General features: G+C 41.0%; 1 protein-coding gene across 8 annotated transcripts in view; it reads right to left on the bottom strand.

The window, feature by feature from the left end:
- The window catches only part of LOC140187280 (myosin-10), a 166,509-nt gene that overhangs the window by 31,135 nt on the left and 111,717 nt on the right, over positions 1-23,657 (bottom strand). For all 8 annotated transcript variants that reach the window (XM_072242430.1, XM_072242429.1, XM_072242428.1 and 5 more), the window contains 12 exons: positions 22,148-22,262; positions 17,840-18,033; positions 17,285-17,406; positions 14,200-14,269; positions 12,714-12,874; positions 11,246-11,354; positions 10,880-11,011; positions 9,502-9,708; positions 8,876-9,013; positions 8,276-8,399; positions 5,728-5,899; positions 4,077-4,289 (listed from right to left, as the gene is read on the bottom strand). In XM_072242430.1, the coding sequence (XP_072098531.1) occupies positions 4,077-4,289; positions 5,728-5,899; positions 8,276-8,399; positions 8,876-9,013; positions 9,502-9,708; positions 10,880-11,011; positions 11,246-11,354; positions 12,714-12,874; positions 14,200-14,269; positions 17,285-17,406; positions 17,840-18,033; positions 22,148-22,262 (1,757 nt within the window). The remainder of the gene's footprint in view (positions 1-4,076; positions 4,290-5,727; positions 5,900-8,275; positions 8,400-8,875; positions 9,014-9,501; positions 9,709-10,879; positions 11,012-11,245; positions 11,355-12,713; positions 12,875-14,199; positions 14,270-17,284; positions 17,407-17,839; positions 18,034-22,147; positions 22,263-23,657) is intronic.

Genomic DNA, 23,657 nt, shown 5'->3' on the forward strand with positions numbered 1-23,657 from the left:
CTAGCTAGAGGGTGGTGAATCTGTGGAATTCATTATGGTAGACAGCTATGGGAGCCAAGTCATTGGGTATACTTAACATGAGGGTTGATAGTTCTTAATTAGTAAGAGAGTCAAAGGTTAAGTGGAAAAAGAAAGTGGGGTTGGGAGGAATAATAAATAAACCATGACAGCACAGTAACAGGCCCTGCTGGCCCAATGAGCCTGCATCATCCAATTATACCCGTGTGACCAATTAACCAAATAACCCATGTGTCTTTAGAATGTGGAGGATACCAGAGCACCCATAGGAACCCCATACCCCACCCCCGTGGTCACAGAGAACCTACAGGCCCCTTACAGGCAGCAGTGGGAACTGATTCCCAGCCACTGTTGCAGTATTAATGTTACGTTAACCGCTATGCTACCATGCTGCTCCTAATAACCTTTAATAAACAGGCAATTTCAATGGGACCAGAAGGACATCTACACTCAGAACGGCTTTTCCATGCAAGTCCTCATCTTTGAGAATAGGAAACATGTCAAAGAAAAATAGTGTCAATTGCATCACCAAAGCAAGATTTTTTTTCCCCCCCAAAGTCTGAAATGTAATGTATAACTGGTTATATTTATGGAGATAATCATAAATGGAATCTGCAGGTAGGTCTCCAATACAATGATTTGGTCTGAGGCAGAGTCCAATGTTACCACCTCATGTCAGACAGGCAATGTCATGATAATCATTGGGGATTTTAACATGAAAGTAGATTGGGTAAACCATGTCAGTACTGGACCTAAAGAGAGAATTTGTAGAAAGTCCAAGGGAAAGCTTTTTAGAACAAGTTGTTGTTGATAATTGGGTGTTGGGTGTTGTGCAATGATCCGGAGGTGATAAGAGAGTTTAAGGTTAAGGAACCCTTAGGGAATGGTGATTACAATATGATCAAGTTCACAATGAAATTTGAGGGGGGGGGGGGGGGGGAGAATCAAATTTGTCAGTATTTCAGTGGAATAAAGGAAATTACAATGGCATGAGGGGGGAACGGGCCAAAGTTGACTGGAAAGGGACATTTGCAGGAAAGACAGAAGAGCAACAATTGCAGGTGTTTCTTTGAAAAATGAGGTAAGTGCAAGACAGATATATTCCAAATGAGAAGAAATTTTCAAAGGGAAGAAGGACACTATTGTGGCTGACAAGTGAAGTCAAAGCCAAAGTAAAAGCAAAAGAGGGCATACAAGGAAGCTAGAGCTAGTGGGAAGACAGGATTGGGGAGCTTTTAAAAACTTGCAAAAGGAAACTAAGGCCATTTGGAAGGAAAAGATGAATTATGAGAGGAAGTTGGTGACTAATATCAAAGAAGATACTAAAAGCTTTAAGTATATAAAGGGTAAAAGAGTCGAGGCTAGATATAGGACCGATACAAAATGACACTGGAGATATTGTAATGAGAGATGCAGAGATGGCAGAGGAACTGAATGTGTATTTTGCATCAGTCTTCACAGTGGAAGATATCTGTAGTACACTGGACTTTTAAGAGTGTCAGGGAAGTGAAATTTGTGCAGTGAAAATTACGACTGAGAAGGTGCTCAGGAAGCTTAATGGTCTGAGGGTAGATAAATCTCCTGGACCTGATGGAATGCTCCCTTGGGTTCTGAAGGAAGTAGCTGGAGAGATTGCAGAGGCATTAACAATGATCTTTCAAGAATCAATAGATTTTGGCTTTGTACTGGATGACTGGAAAATTGCAAATGTTACTCCGCTACTTAAAAAGGGTGGAAGGCAGCAGAGAGGAAGCTATCGACCTGTTAGCCTGACATCAGTGGTCAGGAAGTTGTTGGAATTGACTGTTAGGGATGAGATTACGGAGTACCAAAGGCACATGACAAGATAGGGCAAAGCCAGCATGATTTCTTGAAAGGAAAATCCTGCCTGACAAACCTACTGCAATTCTTTGAGGAAATTACAAGCAGGGTAGACAAAGGAGATGCAGCAGACGTGGTGTACTTGGATTTTGAGAAGGCCTTTGACAAGGTGCCACACATGAGGCTGCTTAGCAATATAAAAGCCTATGGAATTACAGGGAAGTTACTAGCATGGGTGGAGCATTGGCTGATCAGCAGAAAACAGAGTAGGAATAAAGGGATCCTATTCTGGCTAGCTGCCAGTTACCAGTGGAGTTCCACAGGGGTCAGTGTTGGGGCCGCTGCTTCTTACGATGTACGTCGATGATTTAGATAATGGTATTAATGGATTTGTGGCTAAATTTGCCGATGATACAAAGATAGGTGGAGGAGCGGGTAGAGTTGAGGAAACAGAGCCTGCAGAGAGACTTAGATAGTTTAGGGGAATGGGTAAAGTGGCAAATGAAATACAATGTTGGAAAGTGTATGGTCATGCACTTTGGTGGAAGAAATAAATGGGCAGACTATTAGATGGGCAGAGAATTCAAAATGCAGAGACGCGAAGGGACTTGGGAGTCCTTGTGCAAGAAACCCTAAAGGTTAACCTCCAGGTTGAGTCAGTTGTGAAGAAGGTGAAGGCAATATTGGCATTCATTTCTAGTGGTATAGAATATAAGAGCAGGGATGTGACCTTGAGGCTCTATAAGGCACTTGTGAGACCACACTTGAAGTATTGTGTGTAGTTTTGAGCTCCTTATTTTAGAAAGGATATATTGACATTGGAGAGGGTTCAGAAAAGATTCATGAGAATGATCCCAGGAATAAGGGTTACTGCATGAGGAATGTCTGGCAGCTCTTGGGCTGTATTCCCTGGAGTTCAGTAGAATGAGGAGGGGATGGGGGATCTCATTGAAACATTCCAAATGTTAACAGGCCTGAACAGATTAGATGTGGCAAAGTTACAAATGTATTTCCCATGGTAGGGGGGTCTAGGACAAGAGGGCACAATTTCAGGATTAAAGGATGTCCTTTTAGAACTGAGATGCAGAGAAATTACTTTAGTCATAGCATGGTAAATCTGTTGAATTTGTTGTCATGAGTGGCTGTGGAGGCTAAGTCATTTGGTGTATTTAAAGCAGAGATAGATAGGTTCTTGCTTAGCCAGGGCATCAAAGGGTATGGGGTGAAAGCAGGGGAGTGGGGATGACTGGAAGAGTTGGATCAGCCCATAATTGAATGGCGGAGCAGACTCAATGAGCCGAATGGCCTGCTTCTGCTCCTATATTGTATGGTCTTATAGAATGGGCAGGTGGGGTTTCTTTTGAGACCTTGTGGGCCAAATCACCTTCTATGCTGTGAAAGCGATGGGGATATTGACAAAACTGTGGATATAGAGCAAGGCCCAGAGGTCCTGCAAAGTCATTCTGTCCCATCAGTGAGTGGAGGTTGATGACAGCTGCTCACTGGACCAAACCCTCTCGTGCCCTAGCCTAGACAAGGTAGGAGCAGCAAGACTGCCCAGCTTTTAGGCATCGGTGCCATGTGAATGCCTACTCAATGCCACTATCCTCATGAAGAATGATGAGGACAGCAAGAAGCTGGCTCTCAATACCACCCAAAGAGGTACAAAATCATTTTAAGTACCTATAATTGATGTTGCTTCATGCACATAAATATGCTGTCTTCTGAAATTTATAACTATTAAGGGACTACACTTTTCCTACAATTTTATACATCTCATCTGCTACTTAGCTGAAATCTTGAGGTGTTATGATGAAGGGGGCGCCCTTTCAAAGCAGATGTGGAGAAATTTCTTTAGCCCAAGTGTAATGAATTTGCGGAATTTGTTGCCACTTGCAGCTGTGGAGACCAGGTCGTTGGGCATATGCAAGGTAGAGATTGATAGGTTCTTGATTGGACATGACATCAAAGATTACGCGGAGAAGGCCAGAACTGGGTTTGAGGAGGAGATACGAAAAAAGATCAGCCATGATTGAATGGCGGAGCAGACTCGATGGGCCAGATGTCCTAATTCTGCTCCAATATCTTGTGGTCTTATGATAGAAATTTAGTCAATAAGTTTGCTTTGATTACACGAAAGCTATTCAGCTACTTGAAATGTAATCTTTTCTCGTGTTGTAGACAGATTAATGGCTATTTCATTTAAAAAATGACTGAATTATGGTTTTCAAAATTACCTCAGTTCTTGTTGAGCTGCTGTGGTGTCCAAAGTATCCTCCAGTTCAGTCTTCAAAGCTTCTAGCTCCTCACTTAAGTCTCTCTTCTGCTTATCCGCCTTGTTGCGGGCACCTTTCTCCGACTCCAGGTCTTCCTGCAGCTCAGAAATCTGAACCTGCAGCTCCCGGATTACCTTGAGAGCATTATTTTTCTGAACAGTTTCCTCATCACCTCTGAAAGAAAACCATGGATTGAAGTCAACATCCATCACAGCATTCACAGTGCTTCCACCAATTAATAAATTTTCTAAAGATTTAAACTGAAAAGAGTTCAAGTCCACACGATAACCACCATTCAAATTCAGACATTGTTTGCAGAGTTCAACAGGCCACTTTCCTCATGCTGATTGAATCCATGTGCAAAATAAAATATTAAATAACAGAAAAGGAACACAAGATGCCCAACTATGCTTGTACAGGAATAAGAGCAGGCAGATTAGCCCCTTCAACCATCGATCACATGGACAATTTCTGATCTCTAGCCGTATGCCTGCTTCGATCTGATGTTCAGCAATACCTTTGATCTAAAAAACATCTCAGCCTTGGATTAAAATTACAAATTAATTTGGTATCTGTTTGTGGGAGTTTCAAAAAATCATGGTTTACCTATAAAGGCTTTCCATATCAGTTAGCTTCAGGTTTTAATTATAACCCTAATTCTGCAAATGGAGTGGAAATACTCTTCAATATTTCCCCTGGGATGCTGGAAAACTTAGATCAAGACACCACTTAAACCAATTTTACACAGATTACAATCATTGCATCCTTTAAGTTCCTGAAAACCAAGATTTAAACTGCTAGAACCAGACTATGATCCCAAGACTCATCAAACCTGATTCAACTAACAGGATAGCCGTAGCTTCTCTAGGTTAATGTAAGCAGTTCCAAGAAAAGCTGTTCAATGTCTAATCCAAAGAGGCCTATTTGATTGACATTCTATCTAATATGATAAAGATGCCACTGTTAGTACTTGGGCACATTTACAAGATATAGTACAGGTACTTCAACAGCAACCCCCAAATCTATGACTCAATACCAGAATGTCCAAGTCTCTGTGCTGCAGCAATGTCTTAATGTCAACTAAACCAGATCAAGATAGCAACTCTCTATCACCATTTCAAGGGTAAATACGAATGGTCCATAAACGTCGCTCCTCCAAGAGGAGCGCAAACTTGTCATAGTTTTGAGGCCTGCATGCTTCAATGACCCCCCAAAGAGCTGATTTGGCTGGAGTCAGGGCTTTATACTTTGGCTCTTGGCAGGGTTATCCTTGCCAAACAGGTCAAAAGGGTAGAGGACAGACTAAGAGTGGTTTACTAGCCCTCCGGGGGGTTCAGCTCAGGGTTAACAACCTTGACTGGTACAAAAAAATTGTTACGGAAACAGCAATGAAGGTACCTTCTGCATCTGTGGGTGATGGTATTCTTGAGTCTCCATCTGGGATTTGCATGATTGACAGTGAAAACCAAGAGGAAGCTACTGACTAGGTGAATGAAGCCCTGAACACCGTCAGAGGTGGTGTTGCTCAAAATACCAGCGGCGAAATAGGCAGCAAGTACAAATGCCACTGCATCTACATCACAGTGCAAATTGATTTTTTAATGTGTCTGACCTGGCCAGGGCAGCCTGCAACTCCTCTTCTTTCTTTGCCAATTGTATCTTCAACTCCTCAATCTGCTGCTGCAACTCAGCAATTTGATCTTGCAAGTCGGTAGTTTCACCATCCAGTTTCCTCTTTGATTTTTCTAGTTCTTGCCTGGTTTTCTCTTCTTTCTTCAAACGTTCTACGCAAAATAATTAGAGTATTATTGAAGAGTATTCATAAATATGTTCTCCCCCATTATGAAGGCTCTGCCTGTCAGAATTCAAAGAAAGCATCTTGACCCACTGCCGTCAATCACATATCACAAACTAAATCATTCATAATTTATGTTTTTCTGAAGCCATGATACTTCAACGTACAAGAAATAAAAAGACATTTAGTCTGCCTATATTGGTGCAGCCTAGGTGGAGAGAACAGATTTAAATTAAATTACTAGATTTTTACTGCTAACTATCTAGCTTTTCCACTGGAAGTTGCCACAAGTAGCTAGCATTTGCAGAACAAGTATTTTTCGTAAACAAATAAAACGGTCAGATTTACAAAAAGATAGGCAGCTTCTCAAAGCAAAAAAATACTGTCTCCTCTTGAAACGTGCCTCAAGGCCAAACAGTAGGGAATGCCAGGGCAGAAGTTTCAAAAAACTTTTTGGGATTGTTCCAACAAATGCAAGAGTTACAATCCATATTCCAGTGTAACAACTGAGCAAGGAAAGACTCAAGAAAACTATGTTTTGTTACAATTTTTAAAAGGCAGGTACAAGCCAGGTTGAAAGATTCAGAAACATTTTAACCACCTCATTCATAACCTACTTTGAAGGGATGACAGTTTCCCGAGGACAGCCATCCCCAACCACCGGGCCGCAAAGCATGTGCTACCGGGCTGCGAGGAAACAATATGGTTTGGTGATAGGAGTCAGCTGTACCTTTCCTCATTCCGTCACACACTGTTGAGCTTGAACACACGTGAGGTCATTACCCGCATGTCATCCATGTCAGCATGGGAAGGAGATCAACTCCTCAAGCTTGCAAATAACAGCGGGCTGAAAAGTATGTTTGACGTAACATCTCTGCTGGCATTCTGGATCAAAGTCAAGGCTAAATATCCTGAGATAGCCACAAAAGGACTGAAAACATTGCTTCCATTTCCAACATATCTCTGCAATGATTGCAACGAAAACTAAATTGCGGAATAGACTGGACACAAGGAACTCCCTTCAAGTATCACTGTCTCCCATCACCCCTCGATGGGACCGTCTTGTTGCAGGGAAACAAGCACAAGGCTCCCACTGATTCAACGATATTGGTGTGATACAACGATTTTATGTTCATACGGGGAAAATATGCTGTGTGTTTAATATCCAAACGTTATTTAAAATGTTATGATGCTATTGACTTATAAGTGACTTACATAACCATATAACAATTACAGCACGGAAACAGGCCATCTCTGCGCTTCCAGTCCGTGTTGAACACTACTCTCACCTAGTCCCACCGACCTGCACTCAGCCCATAACCCTCCATCCCTTTCCTGTCCCTATACCTATCCAATTTTTCTTTAAATGATAATATCGAACCTGCCTCTACCACTTCTACTGGAAGTTCATTCAAAGCTTACTTCAAGCTCCCCTGATGATTGACTTATTGCTATATTCATGCGAGGAAAATCTGCAGTGTGTTTAATATTAAATTCGTTTGATAAACCCTTTTAGAAATGCAATTGAGTGTATTAGCCACTTATCACCCATATTCCAGTCGTGATTAACACCCACCCTCCAGAACAGAATCACCAAAAACGATTTGTAGGGAAACAAAAAATATCGGCACGTACACGCATGCGCACTGGTGCCCGCGCAAAGCTTCATGGTCATTGTAGTCTTTCTCGGGGTAAACATAATGTATTTGACTGCTACTCTTGTCCACTGGCAAACCCCCCCACCCCCCCGGGGTCAGCAAAAATATTGTCAATAATAAACCGGTCCGTGTTGCAAGAAAGGTTGGGGACCCCTGCCCTAGGATATACCTATCTCCAGCTTGCATTGAAGAAACTACGGTGGGTTGTCTTCTTCAGCTACTCGTAAGTGAGGCACTGGCTTACACAGTGCATTTAAGGGGTGATAACATTATCTCAGTCTACACCTGCATAGGATGGGTGAAACCCATGGGTCCACATGATTATTGAATGATTTTTATTACCAAAATCACTGGTTTTATTTTGGATAACCAGTTCTATTTTACAACTAACTGAAATTCACAGCCTGCTTTGGAAGGTTTTGAACTCATGGCCCTGTGAACTGTGTCTCAGGATTGTTAATTCAGTAACATACAATGTAACCGTTTCCCTTTTGGGACCTGATGGGTCACATCTGAAATTTGTTAATACTTCTATTTCAGTGTGCTTTGATTTATCAGATTCAAAAGTTTTCATTTTAATCACTACATCAAAAGCATCCACTTCTGGCTATATCTTGTGCACCGCAGCTACAACTGAATTTCATTCCTCGCTAAACTGAGTAAATCAGCAGGAGGTCAGGAATGGCTTGGAACCACTGCTGCCTTACCTTCCAGGTCTGTAATCATCATCTCCTGCTTGTTCTTGATTTTACCCAGATTCTTTGCTTTTTCCTCTTCTTCTGCTAGTTGTGATGCAAACTCGGAAAGTCTGTCTTCAAACAATTTTTTCTCCTTTCACATTAAAAAAAAAGCCATGTTTTAAATTGATCATTTGTCAAATTTAACGATTTGATACTTTCCAAAGCCAACTACTTTCCCAACAACTTTATTAACTATTAGTGAAAGTTATGGGAACACAAATCATTAATAACCCAACTCAGAATGGAAGCCAATCTAAATCAGAATGAAGCAACATCTTTTAATCAAATACTAAGATCTCATTACAAAACTGATTTCAATAGCCTCATCATAATTTTTGGTAATTTGTCTTCTGAGCAATACATAGTAAAAACTAAAACATCTTTCACTATGGCAAGGTTAGAAATGAATTAACAGTAAAAAATTTAAACTACTAGAAATATGAAATGCAGTTCAATAGACAGAACATTTTTCTAATCATTTAAAGTGAAATTGTTATCAATTAAGTTTTTTGGTTTTTTTCCCCTACAATTTAAAAACTTTTGTATTTTGCCTATTTTGCAACTCACTTTGTTTAATTTAGTATTTTGGTCTTCCAACATCAAGATTTCTTCTTCTACTTTCTTAATCTTAGCCTCTGCTGTTACTTTCTCCAGCTGAAGTTTCTGCCGAGCTCCTTCCTCTTCATCAAGTTGCTCTTCTAGATCCTGGTAAGAAAAAGTTATCAAACAATATCAGATTTGTGCGCATAATGGATTCACTTCAACTGACCTAGAAACCCAACAATAAAGTTGTGCTGAAGATCACATCTGTATAAGTGAATACAAGTGAGAATTATTTAAGATCTACTTTGATAAATGTTTGTTCTCCAAATTAGGGAGCTGGCAGGAGATAGAAGCAAGAAGAACTGAACTTCAAGCATGATATAGTTTTATACTTCAACTTTTGAAGGAATTTATAGATTCAGCGAAAATATATTCTGTAACCCAATGGTTTAAAAACAGGACTCAAAACTGACAGATCAACAAAACTGCCTGTACGAGCACTTTCAATTCATGAACAATTAGGAAACTCACATCATACCTGGACACAAAACCAGATACAAACAATAAAATTAGTTCATAGTGGAATGCCCTGTATCGACTCTCCAATCATTTTCAAAATAAAAAATTAAAGCTATCAACTGTGCACACACCTGAATATGCTGTTGCATTTTCTTCTTTTCATTCTGCAATTGCTGGTTTCTTTCTTCTTCCTCCTCCACTCTTGCCTCCAAGTCATGCAAGATTTCTTCCAGTTCTTGCTTTTTATGAGCCAGACGTGCTCGCATTTCCTCAGCTTCTGCAAAGAGCTCAGTCTCTGCTTGCAACTGCTCAGCCAGAATATTCTTTTCCTCAATTATCTAGGTAAAGCATTCATCACATTTCATCAGTTACACTGAGCAACAAATTACTTACAAAACCCTTCACACCAAGATGGGCAACTCAAATGAAAATACAGCTCTACACCAGAGCTTCTGCCCAACCAAATCAACTATGGAAGTTATATTGTGCTGCAGACAAACCTTAACAGTTGTGTTGTATTAAAGTTTCCGCATGCAACCAACTTCACAAGTGCATTGGTTCAATATAGATCTACCCATCACAATTTTCCCAGAGGCAAACAGAATGATCAATTATAAGCTTTGTTAATGGATCCAAATCCACCCCTCCTGAAAAAAACATTCCAGTTCCAACCTAGCTCTTTTTTACTTGCCCATTTTCTCTCACATATCCCTTTGATTTTATAGTGCAGAACAAAACATGGAAATTATTAGCAAATGGATTCAATGCTTTGACTTTTCATTCAAGTCAAATATCAACAGCCTGCAAGCAGAATTAAAAATCATTGAACTTTCGGTGGCAAGTCACACTCCAGATGGAACCCCAGTCACAATAGATACAACGTAGAAAGAGGCCATGCAACCCAACTTGACCATACTGGTTCGATGCACGAGTTAGTCCCACTCTTCAGCCTGGCAAATATTCCACTTACTTATTCAGCTTTTACACCCAATTGAGTCTGTCTCCAGCACAACCTTTGACAGCATTCCAATCCCAAACAACTCAGCGTGCAATATTTCATGCTGGAGAAACAGTTTCTCCAGTCTATCTATAAAACTGAAATCCCAAGAGTCTTCTTGGTTACTCTCATCAATATACTCTGCAAAGTCTTAACTCCTTCCCTAAAATATGAACTAAGAACTGGAAAGTACTCCAGTTTTAAGCTGCAGTCTCTTGCAACTCTATAACCTTTGGGATCTTTAACCCTTGCCTCTACTTTCAAAGCCCAGGTCCTAATAAACTTCTCACACAGCCCATCTCTCCCAAAATTGTTACTCTGTTACTCTGCCACTTTCAACAAGCTATGCAAAAATACTCCCAGAACTTACTATTCTTTTGGAATTAGTTCATTTAACTTGTGTTACTTCTGGGGAAAAAATACATTTTAGATGTTTAGGTCACATTACAACAACTTGGAAGTACTTGACTTGCAACTTAGAGACTCTGTACAATGTTTATGTCTCTACACACCTGCTGATGCTTTCTTGCCATAGCAGTAAGATCTGCTTCCACCTTTATATGCTTTGCTTTCACCTTTAGCAGCTCATCCTCCTTTGAAAGTAATTCTTCCTCCTGACGGGTTACTTGTAACAGTGGCTTAACCTACAAAACAAAATGGAGATAGCTCGCTAACACAAAAATGCTTCCGTTTGTACTTTCAATCTTTAGAAAAGTCATCATTTTGAATAAAAAACAATGATCCTGAGTGTATCAGATATCAAATACATATTCAAAGATCTTGAACTTCATTGCCTTAGGGCAAGTCGCTAACATCTGCAAGTATGGGTGATCTATTTTTTTTTTACTTTATCAATGGAGATAAGATGCAAACCCAACCTTTGTGAAGAGTCGCCACCACTGCCAGTGTCTGAGCTTTAGGTAAGCAGCACAGTTCCTTTGCAAAACCTTCAGTGCACTCAACTGTTGTTGCTTTTTTAAGAATGCCCTGTAAAGAAAAGAGCATTAGGGATTAAAGTAATTTGGTTGTCAATAGCATAAAAGACATACAGCATGGCTTGTCTATCCATGTCCAGGCTGATCATCAAGCTCCTCCTTACACTATTTGTAATGTTGCATATCATAGATTCAGTTTCTCCCCATTTCTGCAGCTTCATGGTTAAAAGGGAAAGCAGGAGTATAAACTTTATTAAAAGGGCATCATTTTGTAAATTCCAGCTTCAATACACAGAACAGCTTTTCTAAATAAAAGTTAACAGGCACAAATCTAAATCCTTCAACTTCATGAAAATGTGTAGCTTAAGCTTTAGAAAGGTTGAATACACAACAATGTGGATCATCCAATAATTGATGCTGAGTTGCAACTAAAAGTGCAGTGTTTACAGTATTTCTTTCTAATAAACGCCCATGACACGGGCTGAAAGCCTAACAAATTCTGGACAGTTTTCAGTGATACATTTGTACCATTTAATGAAACTCTTGAAAACTTGACATGTCATTGAAGCTGTTCTTATGATCTACTTGTTCCCTTGCATAATAAGCTCTTGTGCATGACACTCTTAAAAACCTTGGAGCATTGCCTTAAGAAACAATTTTCATAGTGACTGAAAAACAAAGGACAACAATGGTATACAACATACAAAAGCATACGACATTTTTGTACAGCAGCCGGAAGCTGCAAGTAACAATAAGATCCATTAGAAAACAGTTCCTGCTCCAATCTCTAGCTGTGATATTATATTACCCAGGAAGACATGTTATTTTTAGTAACAAGCCTCTGTATTCCCTCTGTGACCTGACATGACCTTGCACATTTTTCTCTTGGTAGTTAATACCATCAATCAACCAGTAGTAAGCTTGACACAAGTTATTTGTTTGGGAAGATGAAAAGATCATTTTACACCAGCAGGAGTTTATTGTGTTTCAAATTTTTTGAGGAAAGGCGGGATTGATTCCTACATTCTGCACTGCAATGTGGTTTGAGTGATAGCCAAACAAAGAACTATCCAACCGTATTGAAAGTATTTATTTTATGTGACTAGTTTTTCTAAACACATTAGACTTACACCAAATGGAGGTTTTGGACTTGGTTATATCTGGATTTCATGTATTCAGTTGAAACAACCGTTCTACTCTAAATCTGGCTAACTTCTTTTCTCCCCACCCAAACTATTAGTTCAAAAGATGATTCTCTTGGTGTTGGTCACCAGAAGTCAATCACAACAGATTCCAGCTATTATCAAAAATTCTCTGCCGTCTTTGAGTGATAGGTTGTTATTGTGGTACGACTCAAGCAGAGAGCATTTTAGACAGCAACAAAGATTTGGTTGGCATGTGTAGAACTCACTTCCTGGCCAAATATCCACGGCAGACAGCTTGGAACAGAATGATTATATCAGTGATCTTTAGGTCTCGTTCTTCCTCCAAATGAGCGAGAACCCCAGCACGAAAGAAGATCTTGCTCTGGCCAATACGGAATAAATTTGGATCCAACTCCAAAGCATGAATCTGATTTGGTGGTAAAGCGAAAAAGGTAAATTAAAGGATTTATATACATTCCTAAATAAACCGTAGGGCACAGAAACAGGCCCCTCATCCCACTGTGGTCACATCATCTGAATTTAAATCCAATTTTCCCTCTTATAAGACCGTAAAACAGGAGCAGAATTAGGCCATTTGGTCCAGAGTCTGCTCCACCATGTCATCAAGACTGATCCATTTCCCATTCAACCCTATTCTCCTGCCTTCCTCCCGTAACTTTTCACACACTGACAAATCACTGCCTTAAATACAGCCAATGATCTGGCCTCCACAGCTGTCCGTGGCAACATATTCCACAGATTCACCACCCTCTAGCTAAAAATTCCTCTTCATCTCCATTCTAAATGGACGCCACTTTACCCTGAGGCGCCCTAGACTCTCTCACCACAGAAAATATCCTCTTCACATCCACTATATAGGCCTTTCAACATCTGATAATGAAATGCCCTCTCATTCCTCTAAATTCCAGCGAGTACAGCTGCGGCGCCAAACACTGGAGCTCATATGATAACCCTTTCATTCCTGGAATAATTCTCAAACATTTTCTAGGTCCTCTCGAGTCAGTACATCTTTTCTTAAATAAGGGGCCCAAAACTGCTCACAATACTCCCAAGTGAGGCCTCACCAGTGCCTTTGTAATGCTGAGGCTTTACATCAATGCTTTTATATTCTAGTCCTCTTGAAATGAATGCTAACATTGTACTTGGCTTCCTCACTACCAACTCAGCCTGCCAATTAACTTTTAGGGAATCGTGCACAAGGGCTTTCAAATCCCTTTGCACCTTGGATTTTTTGCCTGTTTAGAAAATAGTTGACACCTTTATTCCTTCTACCAAAGGCCATGACCATACGTTCCCTGACACGATTCCATTTGTCACTTCATTGCCCATTCTCCTAATATGTCAAAGTCCTTCTGCAGAATCCCTGCTCCCTCAAAACAACTCATCTTTGTTATCAGATGCAAACTTGGCCACAAAGCCATCAATTCCATTATTCAACTCATTGACAAATGAAGTGAAAAGCTGTCCCAACACTGACCCCTATGGAACACTACTAGTCACTGGCAGCCAATCAGAAAAGGCTTTCTAATGTTTAATAAGTTACCTTAAAATTAATAAACCAAACAGAAGATCAATGCTAAAATTTTGCATAAAAGGAAATGCAAATGCGGACATTTTAAAAGCTTCTAATATATTGATAGTTATGTCTAAGGTTTGAAAAAGCTCAAGCTGATTTTTTAAATTGCAATTTCAAAATTCGATCATAATGACAAAAAAAAAGACATTATCTACCATTCGTTCACAGGCTTGCTTGCCATCCATGAAACCTTTTGGAATGGAGTTGGGGGTCAGAATCTCGTACCTGGAAAGGAAGCAAGCAGCTTACAAACATACAGCTTTTAGAAAATCCTCTTCATTCCCTCACCTAATTTCAAAGTCTGTCAATTTATTCCACATACCAATCCTTACTTCATACCTTGTTACATCAATGTGAACAGCTTGGTTTACCAAGAAAATTCACATGAAAATAACTTCAAAATATTGGCTCTATTACACTGTTCCTGATGTGCAGAAAGATTAAATGACTTCTACACTTGTCCACTTTTATTGATCAACAAAAATACTTCCAACCCTACGTGTGCAATATGGATGTTACATTAATTTACCCCGATTGGCAGAGCCAAAACTTGAAGTTCAACCTAATTACATGAAATGCTGTCAGAGAAAGGGAGCATCCGTCATCTTCTCAGTGTTGCCATCAAGGTGGCGGTACAGGAGTCTGAGAACCCACACCACCAGGTTCAGGAACAGTTGCTACCTCTCAAACATCAGGCTCTTGAACCAGAGGGGATAACTTCACTTGCCCCATAACTAAACTGTTCCCACAACCAACAGACAAACTTTCAAGGACTCATCTCATGTTCTAGATATTTATTGCTCATTTATTATCTTTTTCTCTTGCAGTTTGTCATCCTTGGCATATTGGCTGCTTGACAATCTTGCTGGGTGCAGTCTTTCAATGATTCTATTGTGTCCCTTGGCTTTACTGAACACACCCACAAGAGAACACTGCAGTGTAGCGGTGTATACAACGCCTTACAGTACAGGCGACCAAGGTTCAAATCTCGCCACTGCCTGTGAGGAGTTTTCACGTTCTCCCCATGACCGCGTGGGTTTCCTCCAGGTGCTCCAGTTTCCTCTCACAGTCCAAAGACATATCAGGTGGTAGCTTAATTGGTCACTGAACTGTCCCATGGATTAGATCAGAGGTTGCTGGGCAGCGCGGCTCAAAGGGCCAGAAGGGCCTGTTCCATGCTGTACCTCAAAAATGAAACGTCTCAGGGCTGTATATCGTGACTTTGATAATAAAGTTACTTTGAATGTAACTAGAGCAGCCTTTTCCAGATGGCCCTCAAGTGGCCTAAAACTGGGAAAAAAAAATACTGGTTCACGAGTTACTCAGCATCCATTAGAAGCTGCATCTAATGACTACGAGCTCGATTCTAATAATCGGTGTAATTGAAAGTTTTGTGCCAGTTCTCTCACTGCAGATACTGCCTGATATGCTGATCTCCAGCATTTTCTGATTATTTTTCTTCATCCAAGATCCATAGTTTGCATTTGTTTAGATGTGAAATAAATGTCAGGTCAGACAATAAAGTTCACACAAGTTGTAAAAACAGCTCTATTCAACCACTTAGTACAAATGTATCTCATCTACTGATGTATCTTACTTTAGTTGCAGTTTTTAAGCTCTGTACACCCTTGCTGAGTGCAGATCCTGTTAAATGCAATAAAATTGAAATATACAGACAACACACAAAATACTGGAGGAACTCAGTAGGTCAGGCAGCACCCATGGAGATGAACAAACAGTCAACATTTCAGACCCTTCTTCACAACTGGAAGGGGGAAGACACCAGAATAAAAAGGTGGGAGGAAGGTAAGAATAGCTGGAAGGTAATAGGTGAAGACAGGTGTGGAGGAAAGGTGAAGTGTTGGAGAGGAAGGAATCTCATAGGAGAGAAGAATGGATCCTGGGAGAAAGGGAAGGTGGAGGGGCACTAAAGGAAAATGTTAGGCAGGTGGGAAGATACAAGAGGTCAGAGTGGGGAATAGAAAAGGGGAGAGGGAGGGAGTTGTTTTTTAAACCGGAAGGAGAAATGGACACTCATGCCATCAGCCTGGAGGGTATCCACACGGAATACGAGGTGTTGCTCCCCCACCCAGCAGGTGGCCTCACTGTGGCTCAAATGGAGGCCATGGATCGACATGTCAGAAAGGGAAACTGAATTCAAATGTCTGGCCAACTGCAATGCTCTGCTTTTGGCAGATAGAGTCGAGCTGCTCAATGAAGCAGTGCCCCAGCTTACGTCAGGTCTCAACAATGTACAGGGGTGAATAGGGAGCGTCAGACACAACAGACGACTTGTAGGTGATCTGTTGCCTCATCTGGAAGGACCGTTTCAGGCTCTGAATGGAGGTGAGGGAGGGAGTGAATGGAGGTGAGGGAGGGAGTGAATGGAGGTGAGGGAGGGAGTGAATGGAGGTGAGGGAGGGAGTGAATGGAGGTGAGGGAGGGAGTGAATGGAGGTGAGGGAGGGAGTGAATGGAGGTGAGGGAGGGAGTGAATGGAGGTGAGGGAGGGAGTGAATAAGTGCCACTTGCAGGAATAAGTGCTGGGAGGCAGATTAGTGGGGTGGGACAAATAGACAAGGGAATCACAGACGGAGTGATGCCTGCAGTGGTGGTGGTGGGGGGGGGGGGATTCCTTACCCCTCCCCTCTTCCTTTCCCTAACTCTGGTCTCTTATCTCATCACCTTCCTATTCCCTCCCCCTGGTGTACCTCGTTTCCTTTCTCCCACAATGTACTCTCCTCTATCAGATTCCTTCATCTCCAGTCCTTTACCTATCCCATACACCAGCTTCACCTTTCACCTTCTAGCTAACCTTTCCCACCCCCAACTTTTCACTTTGGCATTTTCCTCTTTCCTTACCAGTCCCGAAGGGCCTTGGCCCAAAACATCGACCATTTGGTAATTTCCATAGATACTGCCTGACCTGCTGAGTTCCTCCAGCATTTTGTTTATGATGCTTTGGATTTTCAGCATCTGCAGAATGTGTGTTTGAAATATACTGGACCGACATGGTTTGACAGCTGAATGAGAGAAATGGTTTCTAGGCGAGATCTTTATTAAGTACGATGCCAATCAGCACCATTTTAGAATTACAAGAAAAAACACCAAATTGAGTGAATTTGATGCACCCATTTCAAAACAAATGGATACAGCACATGTATAATTCATTATTACACAAATTAAAGAACACATTAAGTCACTGATTTTAACTGCTACCCCGAACCCAATCTCACATTACCTCTGTCTAAACTCCTGGAAGACAATCCTATTTGGAAAACCTTGGCGGCAGATTCTAATTCCTTCCAATACACCATTGCAGCGTAACTGATCAAGAACTAAATGAGGATCCAACTTTCCAGCCTGCAAAACACGAAGCCATGGATATCAGCAAAACCCGAGTTGTATTAAGTGACTTCATGAATTGCCCTTTAAACATTGCCAACATTTCTAAAGTGAGCAAACTACACATAGTTATAGCACTAAGCGAATTGGCCAAACATGGTTTAATGAAAGAAAATTCATGCGCTCCTGGTTTGATTGCCTTTTCTAGTAGACTAGCATATTTCTTTCTTGATTACAGACTCCAGCATTTACCCAACAGATGCTAAACTAACTGGTTTCCTGTTTTTTTGACTCAATCCCATCTTGAACAAGGACTTTGCATTTTTAGGTTTTTCAGTCTGCTGAAATCCACACAGGTAACAATCACCTTTAGAATAACTTTACATAACGAGTAACCTTTTCCAATGGCATTGCAGGGGATGCTTTTACCCCTTTCTGGAAATATACCTACCCTTTTCTCATGGTTTGGAATGATGCAGCGAACAAAATTAGGGTTAGTGTTACGGAGAGTTGCCATTAGTTTGGCCAAGGACTCTTTGTACAACTGTCCCACCGTGCGAAACATGCCCTTCTTTGTCTTGTAAGCTGAGCCAAAGGCAGTTTCGTTCATGCCAGCTACTTGATCCAAACCCACAATGCGGTCAACTGCAAAAATAATTTACAATTTTTGAAAAAGACATGTTGCATCTATTCAGTGTGAAAGTTCATGAGTTACAAAAACAGAAAGATGTTCTTCAACTACTAGATCACTAGAACATTAACAGATCATACAGCCCTTCATGCTGCACTAACAATTAAACCACGGATCATGTACATAGCAAAAGATAAATACAAGGGAGCAAAATATTGAGAAGTCAGTAATACTGAGTCAAGAAGCAGCAAGTGAGTGACAAAAATTCAATTGGGGATTTTAAAGGTTAATACAAGGGGAAGATGGAGGAGGAGGACAGAAAAGGGATGTGATGCAATGAAAGGTAAGTGATATCCAAAGGCAAACATTGGTAAAGGAACAAGAAACAAAAAGTTAGTCCAGAACTGGTGCAAGATGGGATTCCAGTTTGCAGCATTACAAAGTTAGACTGCACTTGAAGTATCGTATGTGATTCTGTTCCCCACAGTAAAGGATTCTGAGGGTTGTGCTGGACAGCAGTACAGAGGAGATTCATCAGGATGTTACCTGCAATGAAGGACTTCAGTTATGGGGAAGGGATTGGGTAGATTGGGCTTGATTGCTTTGGAGCAAAAGAAGCCGAGATATGAAAAGAAGTTATACAAATAAGAGGCACAGGAATGGTAGATGGAATCTTTTTCTTATGGTAGGGGAATCAAAAACAAGACAAGTTTAACATGAGAGGAACGGGTTTAAGGTCACTAAATGGAATGCACTGGCAGAGGTAATGGAATCTAATTCAATTACTATGTTCAAAACACATTAATACAGGCACTTGGCAGAGTACAAGTCATGTTTGGACACAGACCTAATGCAGGATTAGCATAGATTGATGGAAAGGTTGGCATAGATGTAGTGGCACAAAGAGCCCATTTCTGTTCTCCACATCACTAGAACCATGCTCAAGGGAGCAGAGTTGAAATATCTAAATTGCGAATGGAGAACACAAATGAAGTGCGTAAATGTCAAAATTGTTGAATTCTCAAGTTTAGGGATCTGTAATATACGTAATCCAAAAGGCATCATTCCTCAATCTTCCATCAAGCTTTAGTCTTGCACATGCCAAACACCCCATTGAAATGCCCAAGTAGCTTTTTGCGAGAAAGTCACTTAGATGGCCTTTTGTAAATTATGCTTCTTCCTATTCTTGCCCAATTAAACCATTAACTTTGCTGCCAACATTTACCTTCACAGTCCATCTGACTCTTCATCTCCATCTCAGTGTGCAATCAAGCTGCCATATCCATGGCAAACCTACACATACTCATCTCTCTCAACCACAAGTCCTCCCACCTTGCCTCCAGCAAGACCTCCCAGCTTTAGGTCTTATGAAAGGATTTTCTAAACATAACTCTAGCATAACTGACAATTCTTAATAACATGTGTTTCATTTTCTAAACATCTTCACCTCCTGCCCAGAACCTAACAAAAAGTTCTTTTTGCCATCCCTCCAGTCTACAAAATACATGTATCATTCTCCATATCTTCTGCCACACAGCACATACTCTGCCCTCAGAGTTCCAGAATGACTTCCCCTATGATACCCCCAAAATACACTCCTTTCCCACAGTGCTTTCATGTGAAATCACAAGCCACTCGCCTTTCATTTCCACCAAAGCACCAACTACACCTCTCAGGTAAAGCAGCTATTTCTTTTCACTTTCAATCTGATGTACAGTATTACCACCTCCTGATTCGGCCCTTTTTAAAAAAAAAAGTTGGCCAAGTGCTTTGGGGAACACTTGTTCAGTCCACAATTCATCCCATTACCCCCTCCTTCAACTTTACATCATCCTTTATCATTTGGAATTCAGTGGGTCGAGTGGCATCTTTGGAGGCAAAGAGACAGTCAACACCCAGGACACACACCATACACCACAGGTGCTGCGTTTGCAAAGCCCTCTGCATTTTCAACGACCCCTCCCATCCAACCCACGATCCCTGACTTTCTGTCAGGCAGAAGGCACTGCAGTACAAGAACATGGACCATTAGGCTGGGTAACAGTTTCTTCCCCCAGACTGAGGGGCTTCTGAATACCCTGCTACCAGCCAGTACACATTTATGAGACCACTAGCAGGGATATTTAACTACGTCACTGTCAACTTGTACTTCTACAGAACACTTAAAAATCTGTTACCTTGTGTTGTATGTTGTTTCGTTCAGCTGTATACACACGTAATTGGACAATAAACTTGTCATGTTACGTCTTGACCCAAAATGTGAACTATCCATTCACTGCTACAGATATCTGACCTAGCGCTGCTCCATTAGTTTGTCTTTTGCTCCAGATTCCAGCACCTGTAATCTCATATCTACAGTACCTTGAAAAATATTCAGCCGCCAACCACTTGTTCACCAAAGATTTTGATCAACTTAACTGAGAATTTTTACTTGTAAATCACATGCTCCTTTCTTCCCCCACAGTATAGCACAAAACAGGGAAAACTGTAAAGCATGAAAAACTAAACATTCAAAACCTGAAGTTCAAAAGTGTTCATCCCTTTGTTCAGTACTTAGTTGAACTACCTCTTGCAGCTATTATAGGCAGTAGCCTTTTCGGATAAGTCTCCATTAGCTTTGCCAATGTGATGGAGCAAGATTTGTTCATTCCTCCCTGCAAACTTGCTAAAGCTGTGCCAGGTTAGTTGGGGAGTGGCAGTGAACAGCAATCTTGAGGTCTTGCCAGAGATGCTCAGTACATTTAAAGTCAGGACTCTGAGTCACACAAGGACATCAATTTTCACTTAAAACCACCGATGGTTGCTCTGGCAGTGTGCTTTGGGTCGTTGTCCTGCTGAAAGACAAACTTCCTCCCCAGTTTATGCTTTCTGGCAGAGGCTTACAGGTTTTTAATCCAGGATCTCTATATTTAGCAGTATCTATCCTCGCAATCCTGACCAGATTTACAGTCCCTGCTGTTGAAAAGCATCCCCATTGCATGATGTCTTCACCATACTCTACAGTAGGGATGGCACTATCCAATTGATGCACATGTACCGCTTCGTGTTGAGGCCACAAAGTTCCATTTTAGTCTCAACCGACCATAAGACTTTCTTCTGCATCTTTACAGTATCTTCTAAGTGACACTTCCTTCTTTCTTGCCAAGCTTCCATAAATACCCTTTTTTGTGCAAGGCCTTAGGGATTGTGTAACCATGGGTCTCATCTCCAGCTGCAGCCATTGACCTTCTGCAGCTCACTCAGTGACAGTCGGCATTGCAGAAGCTTCTTACAACTGTAATTCTTCTCCAACGACCAAGTTTAGAGGGATGGCCTGACCTAAGCAGTTTCACATTCCCATCCCCCCCCCCGCCCCCCCCCGCCACAATGGACTGCACCGAACAGAGGCTTATTCAGTGCCTTTGAAATGGTTTTGTACCCTTACCCAGATCTGTGCTTCTCTTATTTGCCCGGAATGCTCATTTGTCTTCATTTTGCTCTACTGACGGTCTACCACTCTGTCGGACCTTTCAGAGACTAAGCAATTATTCTTATGAATTCATTGACAACAGGCGATCTTCCAATATTCTACATCAACGAATTGGGTGAGTTGTTAAGGTAATATGTAGTATTGCACCTGAGGAAAGGTAGCATTGTAATTACAAAGGGGATGAATACTTTTTCAACCTCACAACTTTGGGTTTTAATTTTTTTTAGTAAGTTCTTGACAGGTTTTGGAATTTCTCTTTTGATTTGACATGCATAATGCTTTGTAGATTAGCTCAAAAATCCTACTTCAATATATTTTAAGTAGAGAAAATGAGACAGTAAAATGTGAAAATAGTTGTGGGGGTGAATATTTTTTCAAGGCACTGTATCCTTTGATATTTAATCCTTCCTGCCTTTAACCTCATCACAAAACTTTATTCTGCATTCTTCACAATAAAGCCTTTTTCTGAACTTTTCCTAAATTTTGATGATTAAATTACTCAGAAGTCCAAAACCATGTTGAAAATTGATCAACAATGAAACAAAAAATTCTAAAATGTACTTCAAACTTAATACAATTATTGCATTAGTAGCTTAATGTTTAGAGAAAGCCAAATAAATGAACCATTTTCATGAAATCTAAAACATAAATCTACTGACCATCCTTCCACAATTCTGCTACAAACTTGTCTGATGACTGATGTAGGAGAGTGGCAACATTGTCATTGAGAGGGTCCATGTTTTTCAGAAGCCATTCATCTGCCTTGTAATCCACCTAGCATAAGAATTTTACAGATTACTTGTCATTATGGGTATTTTTTTTTTTTTTTTTTAAAACAGAGATTCAGCACAGTAAGAGGCCCTTCTTGCCCAATTGCACCCATGTACATCTTTGGAATGTGGGAGAAACTCGCACACCAGGAGGGAATCCACAGTCACGGGGAAAATGTACAAACTCCTCACGACCAGTGGTGAGAGTTGAACTTGGGTTGCTGGCACAGTAAAGCATTGTGTTAACGTGCTGCTCCTAGCGCCACATTTGTGGCATATTTAAAAATAACTCTGCAGAATATATTTCACAAGTTCACAAGACAAAGGAGCAGAAGTAGGCCATTTGGCCCATCGAGTCTGCTCTGCAGCTCCCCCATGAGCTAAACTATTCACCCATCTAGTTCCAATTTCAGGCTTTTTCCCCATATCCCTTGATACCCTGACTAATTAGATACCTGTCAATCTCCTCCTTAAACACCCTCAATGATCAGGCCTCCACAGCTATATGTGGCAACGAATTCCACAAATCCACGACCCTCTGGCTAAAAAAATTTCTCCTCATCTCTGTTTTAACTGGGTACCCTCTAATTCTAAGACTATGGCCTCTTGTCCTGGATTCACCCACCAAAGGAAACAACCTTTCCACATCTACTCTGTCCAACCCTTTCAATATTCGAAACGTTTCTATGAGATCCCCTCTCATTCTTCTATACTCTAATGAATACAATCCAAGAGCCGACAGATGCTCCTCATATGTTAGCCCCTGCATTCCAGGAATCATCCTCATAGATCTTCTCTGAACTCTCTCCAACATCAGTATATCCTTTCTAAGATAGGGGGCCCAAAACTGCACACAGTATTCCAAATGAGGTCTCACTAATGCCCCATAGAGCCTCATCAACACCTCCTTACTCTTATACACTATTCCTCTTGAAATAAATGCCAACATAGCATTCGCTTTCCTTACCGCCAATCCAACTTGGTGGTTAACCTTCAGGGTATCCTGCACAAGGACCCCCAAGTCCCTTTGCACTTCTGATTTTTGAATTTTCTCCCCATCTAAGTAATAATCTGCCCGATTATTTCTTCTTCCGAAATATACAACCGTACATCTGTCAACGTTGTACCTCATTTGCCATTTCTTTGCCCACTCTCCTAAACTGACTACGTCTCTCTGCAACCTTTGTTTCTTCAACATTTCCTGCTCCTCCACCTATCTTGGTGTCATTCACAAACTTGGCCACAAAACCACTTAATCCATAATCCAAGTCACCGATATACATCGTAAAAAGAAGCGGCCCCAACACCGACCCCTGCGGAACACCCCTATTAACCGGCAACCAATCAGAATAGGATCCCTTTATTCCCATCCTTTGCTTTCTGCCTATCAGCCAATGCT

This window comes from Mobula birostris, chromosome 24 (assembly GCF_030028105.1).
Source record: "Mobula birostris isolate sMobBir1 chromosome 24, sMobBir1.hap1, whole genome shotgun sequence".
NCBI classification, from domain to species: domain Eukaryota; kingdom Metazoa; phylum Chordata; class Chondrichthyes; order Myliobatiformes; family Myliobatidae; genus Mobula; species Mobula birostris.